Here is a 13025-nt window from a genome sequence, read left to right on the forward strand (position 1 = left end):
GATGAAGAGCATATTTTCCAAAGTGGCTCCATTTACATATCAGATTAATTGTACATGAGATTTGCTACGTTGTCTGTTGAGGAAACGGTAAGAGCGTGGCGAAGTGTCTAAATGTGGCACCTTATGGTCTGTTTCTCCTCAAAAGCAAACTTGTTTCGATCTCAAACGTAGCCGCGCCTGAGAGGCCCAACCAAGTGTGCCAAAAGTTTTGTATCACAGCCAAGGGAGTTACATAACTCACATTCTTACTCACAGTCATGCTGCATGTGTAGCTGCTGCTTGACGGACAGCAACACACACTTGGACTCTGCTAACCTTTCTCACTCATCTGAAATGTTTATATCAGTACTCGGAGATTAAATGTCCAAACAGTCAACTATTTTCTTTAGGTATTTGCTCTCAGTCTGATTAAAATGTTCTTGTAGCGCCGCAGAAATGAGCAACACTATTCTAGAACATTTTACAGATTTCTTTTTTCCAGGCATGCAGGCTAAAGCTGCCTTTCATTTCCTTCCTTGATTTCCTCCTCTTCTCGTCTTGGACGCGCCCTTCTTTTCCTCCTCTCCTCCACATTTCCACCGCACCCCCCTGTAAACCCTTTGCCCCGTTCCTCCCTCCCTTACCACCCACCACTTACCTTCACACCAAGGGTTGAAGAGGATGACGATGTCCTTGCTGGGGTTGTGAACTGTTGGCTCCTCGTCCTTCGCCGACCGAGTCGTGACGGTGAGGCCGAACAGGCCGATCACGGCGGTGGCCGGCGAGTTCACGGACAGCTTGACCTTGTTGCGGGTCTGCTCTGTGACCTTGGCCTCCCAGCGCTCGTCCTCCAGGTGCTCCACCAGAGGAATGATGACGTGGGTTCCTTTAGACACGAGAGGCAAGGGACCTACGAGACACAAGACCGGATATATTTTGTTGGATACAGATTGGTATGTTTGAAAAATAGCTGCATTTGTTCTAGTAGTTTAAGACTCTTCATTGTTGGCCATGTTTATTGACACCTCCACATCTCTAAGATGTATAAAAACCATACCCAATGGACACCAACAATTTCTACGTTTGCATTTGTGATGGTTGGACAGAAAAGTTTTTTTTTTTTTCCAGAATTACTTCCAAACATTCAGTTTGGACGTACTGTCATTTTCTATAAATGAAAACACCACTGAAAAGTTTATTTATTTCTGTAGCTCAACCGATCGCGAGAAGCACACAGACAGATGTGTGCAAGCCTTCGTTTCTATCAGTGATGTTGATTCTCCACTTCCAGCAGATGAAAGGAAGACATTTAAGATTAGAAAATTACTCCAGATCAATAATAATAATTTAAAAAAAACATCTTAGAGAAATATGGCCCAATGAAAAGAAATATTTAAGACCTGCTTAAGGGTTATTATTTTTATAAGGTACGTTTAATCTTACAAACAAACCTCAAGGGATTGCATCTTCTGATGTATTAAATATGATTGTATCTAGCATCTAGTGGTTGCCGTGGAGATTTGGTGACTCCCCAGGATGGTGTTCTGCTGCATGTCTCTTACCATTCTGATAGTCTTCTTTAGGTTCAAATGGTTCATGGCATTCTGCCAGTTCTATTGTAAAATATTTACCATATATGAAAATAAGCCCATTTTTCTCGTTTCACTTAAGATACTTTTTTTTTTCTTCCCTTTGAGATTACAGCTAAATTTCTCCTTTTGATAAAATACAATAAATTGCAGCACAGAAGAGACAGATAACAGCAGCTTCAAGTTGGAAAAATAAATGTAACAGTCAGGGAGTTCTGCTTGATAACAGTAAACTCCAATCCACCATCTGCATCCCAGCTTATCCCAGCTGTGCACAATCTTTCTGAGCAAACAAACCTTTAAGCCTGAAACTCCTCCAAGGCACTTTTCTTTTCCATTTGGAAAACAAAGCACAAGTGTTTGTGTTTCAAAAGTTGTTTAAAGTATTTTTTATTTTTTTTTATGTGACCTGAATTTTTCTTATTGGCCACAAAAAAGCCCACTAGCCACTCTGAAACCCTCTGAATACTTAGCGTTAAAGTTCAACTCAGCTGGGGGATCATATTCATTTGACTCTCGCATTAACTTTATGGAGAAGCCATTGTTCCCCGTCTGACTGCATTCAGGACTCCTTGCCCTTCCTCTCCTCCCAATGAATATTTACGCAAAAAGGAAATCTAATAGAAAACACAATGTCTTATCTAAAGACACAACTTCACTCACAAAACAAAAGGAAAAAAAAAAAAAATTCAACCTCTGTCCAGTTGCCCAGAGTTTAGAAACTCGGGCCGAGTTTCTAAACTCCCCTTTGAATGCAACTGAGAAAGTAATGGTAGTTATTTAAGCCGTAGTTGACAGCAAATCAGTGCTGTGCAGTGGTGTAGTGGCAGTTTATTTCCAAGTGTGTACTATGAGGACGGTGTTACGGTCACTGACCTCTAGGGGCTCTCTTTATGAGAGAGCTTCTTCTTTGTGTTTCAGTTCCACCTGGCTGCCACAGGTGAAATGTGTTGGAGCTCATCAGCCACCCCATAAAGAGCTCCAAACCTGAGATGTCAGATCCCTTTCTCCCTGGGCCTTGATCTGGTGTGATCATGTCGGTGAACTGACTTTGTTTGAGACTTTGGATAATTTTGCTGTGAGCATTTGTGTGAAGCTTAAAGTGGTTATAATTTTGTTTTTCTTCACAGTGGAAGCTGGTAGGGGTTCTCTGCCATTTTGTTTAACTATTTTTCTCCTGTTTCTTGGTTAGTCAGGGAGTTCAGGTTTTGTACTTTGTTTTCAGTTCTCTTCTAGGAAGTGTTTTTATTTTATAATTAAAAGGGGGATGTTTTGTTTGTTGTTTTGGCCTTGGAGACCCTGAAGCTAAAAGCTTCCCTGTGCATGTTTATTGTGACTTAGATTTTATGTTGAACTGTCAATTAAACTATCTTTTTTCTACTGAAGCCAACTGCTCCAGATATTTTATTTTGTGTTACATCCAGTGCCAGTATTTACCCTTGGTGGTCTTGGGGGCGGGGGGTTGTAACATAAGTGGGGGCTCGTCCAGGATTATTTTTGAAAATGGCACAGTTTAATTTAGAGGAGTTTATAGGTAATCCTACCATACAACAGTTGGATGTTTGTAGAAAAGATGATTTATTTGAAATTGCTTCATATTTTGGTATCAATGTTTCAAAGTCTTTGCTCAAAAGTGAACTAAAATCTCTTATCATTAGTAGCTTGGTTGAAAAAGGAGTTCTATCTGTGGAAATCGATAAAGAGGACACCACCTGTTCTGAATCTGCTGATCAGCCTGAGGTCTATGCTGAGGAGGGAGTGAAGACACCACCTTTGCTGCCAAACCAGAGGGGGAAAAACCACCAGCATCTCTCCCACGGTTTGAGCCTTTCTCTGTTGAATCCTCAAATCCTAGTGTTGAGGCACGTCTAAAGGTACGTCTAGTTCGTCTAGAACTTGAAGCTAAAGAAAGGGAACGGAAGGATGAATTTGAGTTCCAGCTTAAATGCAGAAGACTTGAAGCTGAAACTGCCATCAAAATGCGTCAGTTGGAGCTACAGTCTCATAAATTGACTGCTGTTACAGATTCTGGTGAAGATGAAGACAATATCAGTATTCCCTCAAATAAACCTTCCTCTTCTCCAGCACCTTTTACGTTTGACATCAGCAAAAATATTGCCCTGGTCCCACCATTCCGGGAGACGGAGGTGGAGGCATATTTTAATGCATTTGAACGTATTGCTGTTGCCCTTCACTGGCCCACAGATGTCTGGTCCCTTTTGTTGCAGTGCAAACTTACTGGTAAGGCACAGGAAGTATGTGCAGCACTCACCATTGAAGACAGTCTAGTGTATGACAAAGTTAAAGCTGCCATACTCAGGGCATATGAGCTGGTGCCTGAGGCATACAGGCAGCGGTTTAGAGCCTTAAGAAAATCCTCTGCACAAACATTTGTTGAGTTTGCAAGAGAAAAAGGAATGTTATTTGACAGATGGTGCCAGGCAACTAAAACTTCTGATTTTACTTCATTACGTGAGTTGATATTATTGGAGGAGTACAAAAACTGCCTTCCAGATCGTACAGTTTTGTACTTGAATGAGCAGAAAGCATCCACCTTACAAGAGGCAGCTGTACTGGCTGAAGAATTTGCCCTTACTCACAAAAATGTTTTTGTGGGTAAATCTGACCAACCTTCGTGAGAAAACATGGAAAGATGTGCCACAATCTCAAGTTAAGAACACTCAAATTTCAAAAGGGGAGAGACAATGTTTTTATTGTCATAAAATGGGGCATATTGTTTCTGACTGTTTGGCCCTAAAACGTAAACAAGCACCCCAATCACCAAAACCAGCTAAAGGGGTTGGCCTCGTCAAGACTCAGAGATTTTCCCCACCACTCTCAAACATGAGTGAACCTGATGACTGTTTTAAGCCCTTCATTTTAGATGGTCTTGTCTCCCTAACAGGACGTCCTGAGGATGAGAAGTCAGTGAGGATACTGAGGGACACCGGTGGTTCCCAGTCGTTCATCCTGTCCAGTTTTCTGCCATTTAATGCTGATACCTCCTGTAATGCAAATACAATAGTGCAAGGAATTGGAATGGCCTATGTACCGGCACCTTTACATCATGTTCACCTAAAGTCCAAGTTGGCCTCTGGATTCTTCAAAGTTGCGGTGAGAAACTCATTCCCTGTTCAGGGGGTTGAATTTATAATGGGTAATGATCTTGCTGGAGGCAAGGTATTTCCTATTCCTGAGGTGGTGGATAATCCCAGTTGCATGATGGGTAAAGATGAAATGTTGGAATCCCATCCTGATGTGTTTGCTGTCAGTGCTCTTACCAGGTCCCAAGCTTGCAAGCTGAAAGAAGTGAACTTGAATGATTCGGTTCTTGGCTCTGCCTTGATGGAGGACAAGCTGCCAGCAGACGACCTTTCAGAATCAGCACCCCAAAAGGGGCGTCACTCAAAAGTCTGAGGTTTTTCTCCCTATCACTATCACATGAGAGTTTGAGCCAAGCACAGAAAAGTGATGAGACGCTCTCTAAATGTTTTAAAAGTGTGAGTGATTCAATAAATGACAAAACCCACAGGTTTTATGTTGAGAATGGATTACTCATGAGAAAATGGATCTCAAGGCCTGCCTTGCAACAGAAGGGTATTGAGGAGGATTGGGGAATAGTACATCAAATTGTAATTCCTCAAGGTTATCGTGAACAAATACTGCAGCTGGCACATGACCACTCATGGTCAGGTCATTTGGGAATCACTAAAACCCATGACCGCATCTTGCAGCATTTCTTTTGGCCAGGCCTGAAAAAGGATGTTGCCAGGTTCTGTAGGACATGTAGCGTTTGCCAAATAGTGGGTAAACCTAATCAGAGGGTACCACCTGTCCCTCTTAAGCCCATTCCTGCAGTTGGTGAGCCTTTTGAGCGTGTTCTGGTGGACTGTGTGGGTCCTCTGCCCAGAACAAAAGCTGGTAATCAATTTCTCTTGACTGTCATGTGTGTTGCCACCCCGTTTCCTGAAGCCATTCCACTAAGGAAAATCACCGCACCATAACTAAAGCTCTTCTAAAGTTTTTGCTACTTTTGGTCTGCCTAGAGTTATTCAAACTGATCAAGGCAGCAATTTTCAGTCCAAAATCTTCAAGCAGACACTACAGTCTTTTGGCATTAAACATATTCCCTCCAGTCCTTACCATCCTCAGTCACAAGGCGCTCTAGAAAGATGGCATCAGACTGTCAAGGCCATGATGCGCAAATATTGTCATGAGACAAACAAAAACTGGGATGAAGGACTTCCTTTTCTGCTGTTTGCAGCCCGAGAAGCTAAACAGGAGTCACTTGGTTTCAGCCCTGCTGAACTGGTTTTTGGGCATGGTGTAAGAGGACCACTGAAGGTTCTGAAGGAACAGCTCCTGTCAGCTGACACCCAGCCACAATCTAACGTCCTTGAGTTTGTCACACAATGTCGGGAACGTCTATATCATGCTTGCTCAATAGCAAGAAAGTCTTTGTCTGCTGCCCAAGGGAAAATGAAATGGCTATATGACAAAAAGACTGTACAGCGGTCATTCGAACCAGGTGATAAAGTGCTTATGCTGGTGCCCACACCAGGCCCATCTCTTTCAGCCCAATTTGCAGGCCCATATGTGGTGAAAAGCAGAGTCAATGACACAGACTACATTGTTCATACTCCTGATAGGAGGCGCCAAACACGTCTGTGTCATATCAATATGTTGAAGCTGTTTCATTCCAGAGAAGATGACCACAAGGACATATGTGAGGACTCTCCAAAACCTACATCAATTTCTCTTGTGTCTGGAGATACTCCTCAGGATGGTTTGAAAAAGTGTGATGAAGGCCATTGTGGTAGGCTTTCAAACTCTGTTATTCTTGATTCTTTGGATGCATATCTGTCCTATCTTCCCAGTGCTGAGAAGGAGGATGTGACAGGACTGATCCAGCTGTACCCTGCGCTTTTTGGAGATGTGCCCTCTAGGACCTCGGTACTGGAGCATGACATTGACGTGGGCGATGCGTCCCCCATCAAACAACATCCATATCGTTGTCCCCCAGTCAAGAGGGAAATGATGAAGACAGAGGTTCAGTATTTACTGGAAAATGGTTTGGCTATACAGAGTCGTAGCTCCTGGAGTTCTCCGTGTCTTCTGACACCAAAGTCAGATGGTTCACAACGTTTCTGTACAGATTTTCGAAGAGTAAATGCAGTTACAGTTCCTGATTCACATCCATTGCCTCGCATGGAAGACTGCATAGACAGCATTGGGCCAGCCACCTATATAACCAAATTAGATCTGCTGAAGGGGTACTGGCAAGTTCCCCTGACTGCCAGAGCTTCTGATATTTCAGCTTTTGTCACACCAGACCACTTCCTACAATATACAGTGATGGCATTTGGAATGCGAAATGCCCCAGCTACCTTTCAGCGACTGATGAACACTGTATTAGGAAATATTAAGAACTGTAATGTCTACTTGGATGACATTGTAATTTATTCATCATCATGGACTGATCACATTGACACTCTGAAAACTGTGTTCGCTTGTCTAGCTCAAGCATCCCTCACCTTGAATCTGGCAAAATGTGAGTTTGCCAAAGCAGTAGTGACCTACCTTGGAAAGGAAGTGGGCCATGGTCAGGTACGTCCGGTGAATGCAAAGGTGGAGGCTATTCTAAGCTACCCAGTACCCACCACAAGACGTGAGCTCCGACGATTCTTGGGTTTGGTTGGCTACTACAGATGTTTTTGCAGGAACTTCTCCATGGTGGTGGCTCCTCTGACAAATTTGTGTAGTCCGAAGGTACAATTCATGTGGACTACTGAATGTCAACATGCATTTGACTGTGCAAAGTCCTTTCTATGCAGCGCTCCTGTTTTGGCGGCTCCAGATTTCAACAAGACCTTCAAGCTGGAGGTAGATGCAAGCGCCACTGGAGCTGGAGCAGTGTTGCTCCAAGATGGCACAGATGACATCAGTCACCCAGTTTCCTACTACTCAGCTAAGTTCAAGCCTCATCAATTAAACTATTCTACAATTGAGAAGGAAACATTAGCCATGCTACTGGCTTTGCAGCATTTTGAAGTTTATGTGTTTTCAACAAGTCCTGTTATAGTCTATACAGACCATAACCCATTAGTCTTTCTAAACCGTATGTACAACCACAACCAGCGGTTAATGCGATGGGCTTTACTGGCCCAAGAATATAATTTGGACATCAGGCATAAGAAAGGGGCTGAAAATGTGATAGCTGATGTACTTTCCAGGATATAAGGTTGCTTACCTCACTGTAGTACAAATGATGATGAAATATTCTTATTTCATGAAGGATTTTATGGGGAGGTGTTACGGTCACTGACCTCTAGGGGCTCTCTTTGAGAGAGCTTCTTCTTTGTGTTTCAGTTCCACCTGGCTGCCACAGGTGAAATGTGTTGGAGCTCATCAGCCACCCCATAAAGAGCTCCAAACCTGAGATGTCAGATCCCTTTTTCCCTGGGCCTTGATCTGGTGTGATCATGTCTGTGAACTGACTTTGTTTGAGACTTTGGATAACTTTGCTGTGAGCATTTGTGTGAAGCTTAAAGTGGTTATAATTTTGTTTTTCTTCACAGTGGAAGCTGGTAGGGGTTCTCTGCCATTTTGTTTAACTATTTTTCTCCTGTTTCTTGGTTAGTCAGGGAGTTCAGGTTTTGTACTTTGTTTTCAGTTCTCTTCTAGGAAGTGTTTTTATTTTATAATTAAAAGGGGGATGTTTTGTTTGTTGTTTTGGCCTTGGAGACCCTGAAGCTAAAAGCTTCCCTGTGCATGTTTATTGTGACTTAGATTTTATGTTGAACTGTCAATTAAACTATCTTTTTTCTACTGAAGCCAACTGCTCCAGATATTTTATTTTGTGTTACATCCAGTGCCAGTATTTACCCTTGGTGGTCTTGGGGGGGGGTTGTAACATAAGATGAAAATATTTACCATATATGAAAATAAGCCCATTTTTCTCGTTTCACTTAAGATACTTTTTTTTTTCTTCCCTTTGAGATTACAGCTAAATTTCTCCTTTTGATAAAATACAATAAATTGCAGCACAGAAGAGACAGATAACAGCAGCTTCAAGTTGGAAAAATAAATGTAACAGTCAGGGAGTTCTGCTTGATAACAGTAAACTCCAATCCACCATCTGCATCCCAGCTTATCCCAGCTGTGCACAATCTTTCTGAGCAAACAAACCTTTAAGCCTGAAACTCCTCCAAGGCACTTTTCTTTTCCATTTGGAAAACAAAGCACAAGTGTTTGTGTTTCAAAAGTTGTTTAAAGTATTTTTTATTTTTTTTTATGTGACCTGAATTTTTCTTACTGGCCACAAAAAAGCCCACTAGCCACTCTGAAACCCTCTGAATACTTAGCATTAAAGTTCAACTCAGCTGGGGGATCATATTCATTTGACTCTCGCATTAACTTTATGGAGAAGCCATTGTTCCCCGTCTGACTGCATTCAGGACTCCTTGCCCTTCCTCTCCTCCCAATGAATATTTACGCAAAAAGGAAATCTAATAGAAAACACAATGTCTTATCTAAAGACACAACTTCACTCACAAAACAAAAGGAAAAAAAAAAAAATTCAACCTCTGTCCAGTTGCCCAGAGTTTAGAAACTCGGGGCGAGTTTCTAAACTCCCCTTTGAATGCAACTGAGAAAGTAATGGTAGTTATTTAAGCTGTAGTTGACAGCAAATCAGTGCTGTGCAGTGGTGTAGTTTATTTCCAAGTGTGTACTATGAGGACGGTAAATTCCAGAGGGAGGGTGTCTGGTGTCCTGAGGTCTGGAAACTGTTAACTCAGAGGAATGGCTGGGTGGAATCCAAATGCTCTGGTTCAACTGCAGCTCAGCATGCATGAGGTAGTTATACACAGTGACCACATATGCTGGGCTCACTGAGCGTATAAGTTATCATGCAGATAACACTAGTCACACATGCAATAGAAAAACAATTTTTTGCAGGGTTTGTTTTTTTTCTTTAACTTTGTATTGAATTTGTCATGAGCCGTCCCATTTCTCTGCTGCTACTACCCACTGTGTTCCACAAACTAGTGCGCAATTATGGTCAAATTTCAAATACAACAGCTGTGACATTTCAGTAAACTGTGATAGAGGACTGGCTGTTTTTGTTTCATGGGGCTGTGTTGAGTAAAACCCTCTCATGTAAGAGAAAAATGTCTCCTCCCAACCGACCAGGATCTCTAATACCCTATTATCTGAAGAACTGGGGTTCCTCAAGGTTGTGTGTTCAGTCCACTGCTTTTCACACGACTGCATCCACTCATGAGGGAAATGAGCATTCGCCAAATCAGTCGACTTTACAGCAGCGGGACTCGTTTGTGGAGGAAATTAAGATAAGACCAAGCATCGAGGCCAAATCGCCCGGCGATCAACAGAAACAAAACAAAGATGTTCAACGACTTCCGAACCCACACTCACCAGCACCTGCAGCAGACAGAATTTAGATTTACGTTTGTTTTAGATGCTGAAGAGGAGAAGAGGGGTTTATAGAAGATAATGATGGGAGCAAAGAAGAAGAATTTAACTGCTTTCACCTTCTCCTGCAGGAACAGGTTTTTATATGTTTCCAGAGACTCTTCACTCCCTCTCTATAAACTGCTGCCTTCAGGCAAAGCAGCAGACTGCTGCTCAACTTTCTGCCCCACTGAGCTGCAGTCAAGGTTTTATAACTTTACGTTATTGTCCTTATTTAAGGACACAGCACCATGCTGAGGAAGGAACTATCAAAGCTGGGGCCACTGTCAATAAGTTTGGGAACAGGAACCAGAGAGATTCAGATTGTACCTTGGAAACCCCACTAGAGTAATATTCCTTCATGTTTTGTTATTTCTTAAACTACCTGTTTTCAGCTCCAAGTGCATTTTATCCGTGTCAGGACTGAAAGGCCTGTTGAACTCTATCTCCATCTGGAAGGTCTGTCCTCTACGGATGATCAGCTCGTCCCCGTGGTACAGATCGGTGTGATGCTCCGTTCTGTTCACGCCACTCTTGGAGCTCAGGAGGTCCACTGAGCACACGGAGAGCTTGACGTCTGAGAGACAACGGATGAGAGCTTAAAAAACATTTATTTGCCTTAGAAAAAATAAATAAATAAATATAACGTCTGGTTTTGCTCGATTGTGTCAGAATGTCGAACAAGACTTTGATTCTACCTCCGAATTCCTTCATTTCTCCATTCTCAGGCTTTGGCTTGGCGGGCTCGGGCGTCGTGTTCGGGGTTGGGGGCTTGGTGAACTCCACCTTATCCGTGACATCGTAAGACTCGCTGTTTTGACGCTTGCAGCAGCACGGGCAGATCTTCCTGAACCAGCGACGGCAGCCTCCCTCCTCCTGCTTCCCCACGTCACTCTGAATGGTCAGCTCCACCCGAGTGGGCGGGGCCACTCCGGGGAAGCGCCCGATTTCCGACGAGCTTCGAACTGTCAATCGCTCACCTGGCATTCTGAAAAAACGAATAATTTTTTATTTTTTTTAAATGGCTATTTTATTATCAGACAAAAAAACAACAACACTTGATTAAAACTTACTGAACACACAGCTGCAACCCAGGTATGTTAGGCCTGCTTTTTTGTTAAACAGCAGTCAATTAACTCAAAATTCACAAACCCTACCCATAACCCGGTAATGAGGAAATCTGAAAGGGGGCTTGTTTGCGTTTCTCCAAAAGCAAACCAGACAAAAAACTTTGGATTGGAGACATTTTGTTGTACATTTCATTCCACCTCTGCAGCACTTTGTGTGATTAAGCCAACATCTGTCAAGCTCTCTCTCTCTCCTTATTTTCACATCATGAAAAGGTCAAATGGCCTTTTTTCCCCCATCTTTTCCCACAATTACTTCGTATCCAAATCAGACTCTCAGGCATTCCCGAGGCATTAAGAGAGATTTTGCAGGCCTTGTTGTGTACACTCCCTGTGTGATCTTCCATAACTCTTACGAGCAGCTGGATTTCATTTGCCCTACACCCCGCCTGCACACAAACGTAAACCGCAAAGTAATGTAGTTTGCATGATCACGGCATCTTTTAGTGCGCCTGCAAGCTATTGATAGTTTAGATTCATTTGGAGAACATCTGTCTTGCTGTCACGCCCCAGATTTTAAACAAAGTCCTAGTCAAAGACACCAGAACTACACTTAAAAAAAAGAAGCATTTTCGTTTAATTCTCTCTATATAACAAAAACCATCCAGACTGTACAAAGTTGCAAAATTATTTACATTTAATTTTGAGCAGATGTAAGCAGTGAACAGAGTCGACTGCATCATTAGTCATGAAACAAAACCTAAGCTATTTAGCGAAACAAAAAAAACAGAATAAATGGATGCTTTCATAGGTTTTAAGAAGTAATAGGAGCCTGGCACTTTTAATAAGATAATTAACTTAGAAAATCATGATCAGCAAAAAAAGATGTTTTAACAGTTAATTGAACTGAAATAAGAAGTTTTGTCAAAAGAAAACAAAGGCGGAAAACTATTAGGAATGACTTTAGAGAGAGAGTCGATGCAACATCTAAAGATTTGGACTTTAACTGTGCGCAGAACTTTCTACTTTTTGATTTCCATTCTGCTTCGACGTTGTTACACTCACCACTTTTCCTCCCTGACAGACTCTGGATACATTTTGTGACAGTACTTCAAACACCCTCCATTGCACAGGCGTTACTTAGAGCAATTAGCCTAAAGTTTTCTCAGAACTTTGCGCGATTTGCTCTTCCTTCTGCGGCAACAACATTTTCCATTTCCAGTGTATGAACAGCATGCCTCTCTTTTCACTAACTCAATTGCTACTGCCAACTCACGGCCGAATCGTTACAACTAAATCTAAAGCTTAATGTTTCATGCATGCTAAGGAATTACAAATATGGGGGTTAACTCTCTGCTTTGTTCCCAACTTTCAATACAACGACTTCATCTGGCATCAAAGAAATACATTTTTGCTTTGGTACTGTTTAAACTCTCCCCTGATTGTAGACATGAACCTGTTGGCTTCAACGCGATAGATTTGACTCTTAGAGAGATAATTGAATTTTTATTATGTTTTTTTATTTAAAAAATGCCCTTAATACTTTAATGTGTTGCGTTGCTTTGCTTTTCGTGCACTTATGAACATTTCTCCAAACTAGCCAGCCAAAGGTCAGTCTTTAATCGAAGACGTGATTTCCTGAGTTGCCTCTTGAAGAATAATTATCTGTCTTAATATGTTATCATTTACAGCGTTTCTGGGATGCCTACCTTCCAACAAGAGCCCATAGTTCGGCTCACCTCCAGCTAAAAACAAATCTGTGTTTAAAAAGACAAATCCACTGATAACCTACACTTATATGTCAGGGCTCTCTTACTGATTTCTCAGTTTAAATATTTGTATCAAGTGTTTCTGAGATATCGCTGCAGGCTGATTTGGGAAAAGGGCCGTGGTAGTAAAGTTATGTAGCGGAGGCCAA

General features: G+C 42.1%; 1 protein-coding gene across 2 annotated transcripts in view; it reads right to left on the reverse strand.

Annotated features, from left to right (window-relative positions):
• tgm1l1 (transglutaminase 1 like 1) overlaps window positions 1-13025 on the reverse strand; it is a 38337-nt gene that overhangs the window by 23797 nt on the left and 1515 nt on the right. For both annotated transcript variants that reach the window (XR_006372457.1, XM_044135412.1), the window contains exons 2-4: window positions 10739-11028; window positions 10426-10617; window positions 638-889 (exon numbers count right to left, since the gene is read on the reverse strand). Coding sequence is in view for 1 of the 2 variants with exons in the window: in XM_044135412.1 (XP_043991347.1) it covers window positions 638-889; window positions 10426-10617; window positions 10739-11027 (733 nt within the window). In the remaining variant the exon portion in view is untranslated. The remainder of the gene's footprint in view (window positions 1-637; window positions 890-10425; window positions 10618-10738; window positions 11029-13025) is intronic.

Source organism: Gambusia affinis, linkage group LG12, assembly GCF_019740435.1.
Source record: "Gambusia affinis linkage group LG12, SWU_Gaff_1.0, whole genome shotgun sequence".
NCBI lineage: Eukaryota > Metazoa > Chordata > Actinopteri > Cyprinodontiformes > Poeciliidae > Gambusia > Gambusia affinis.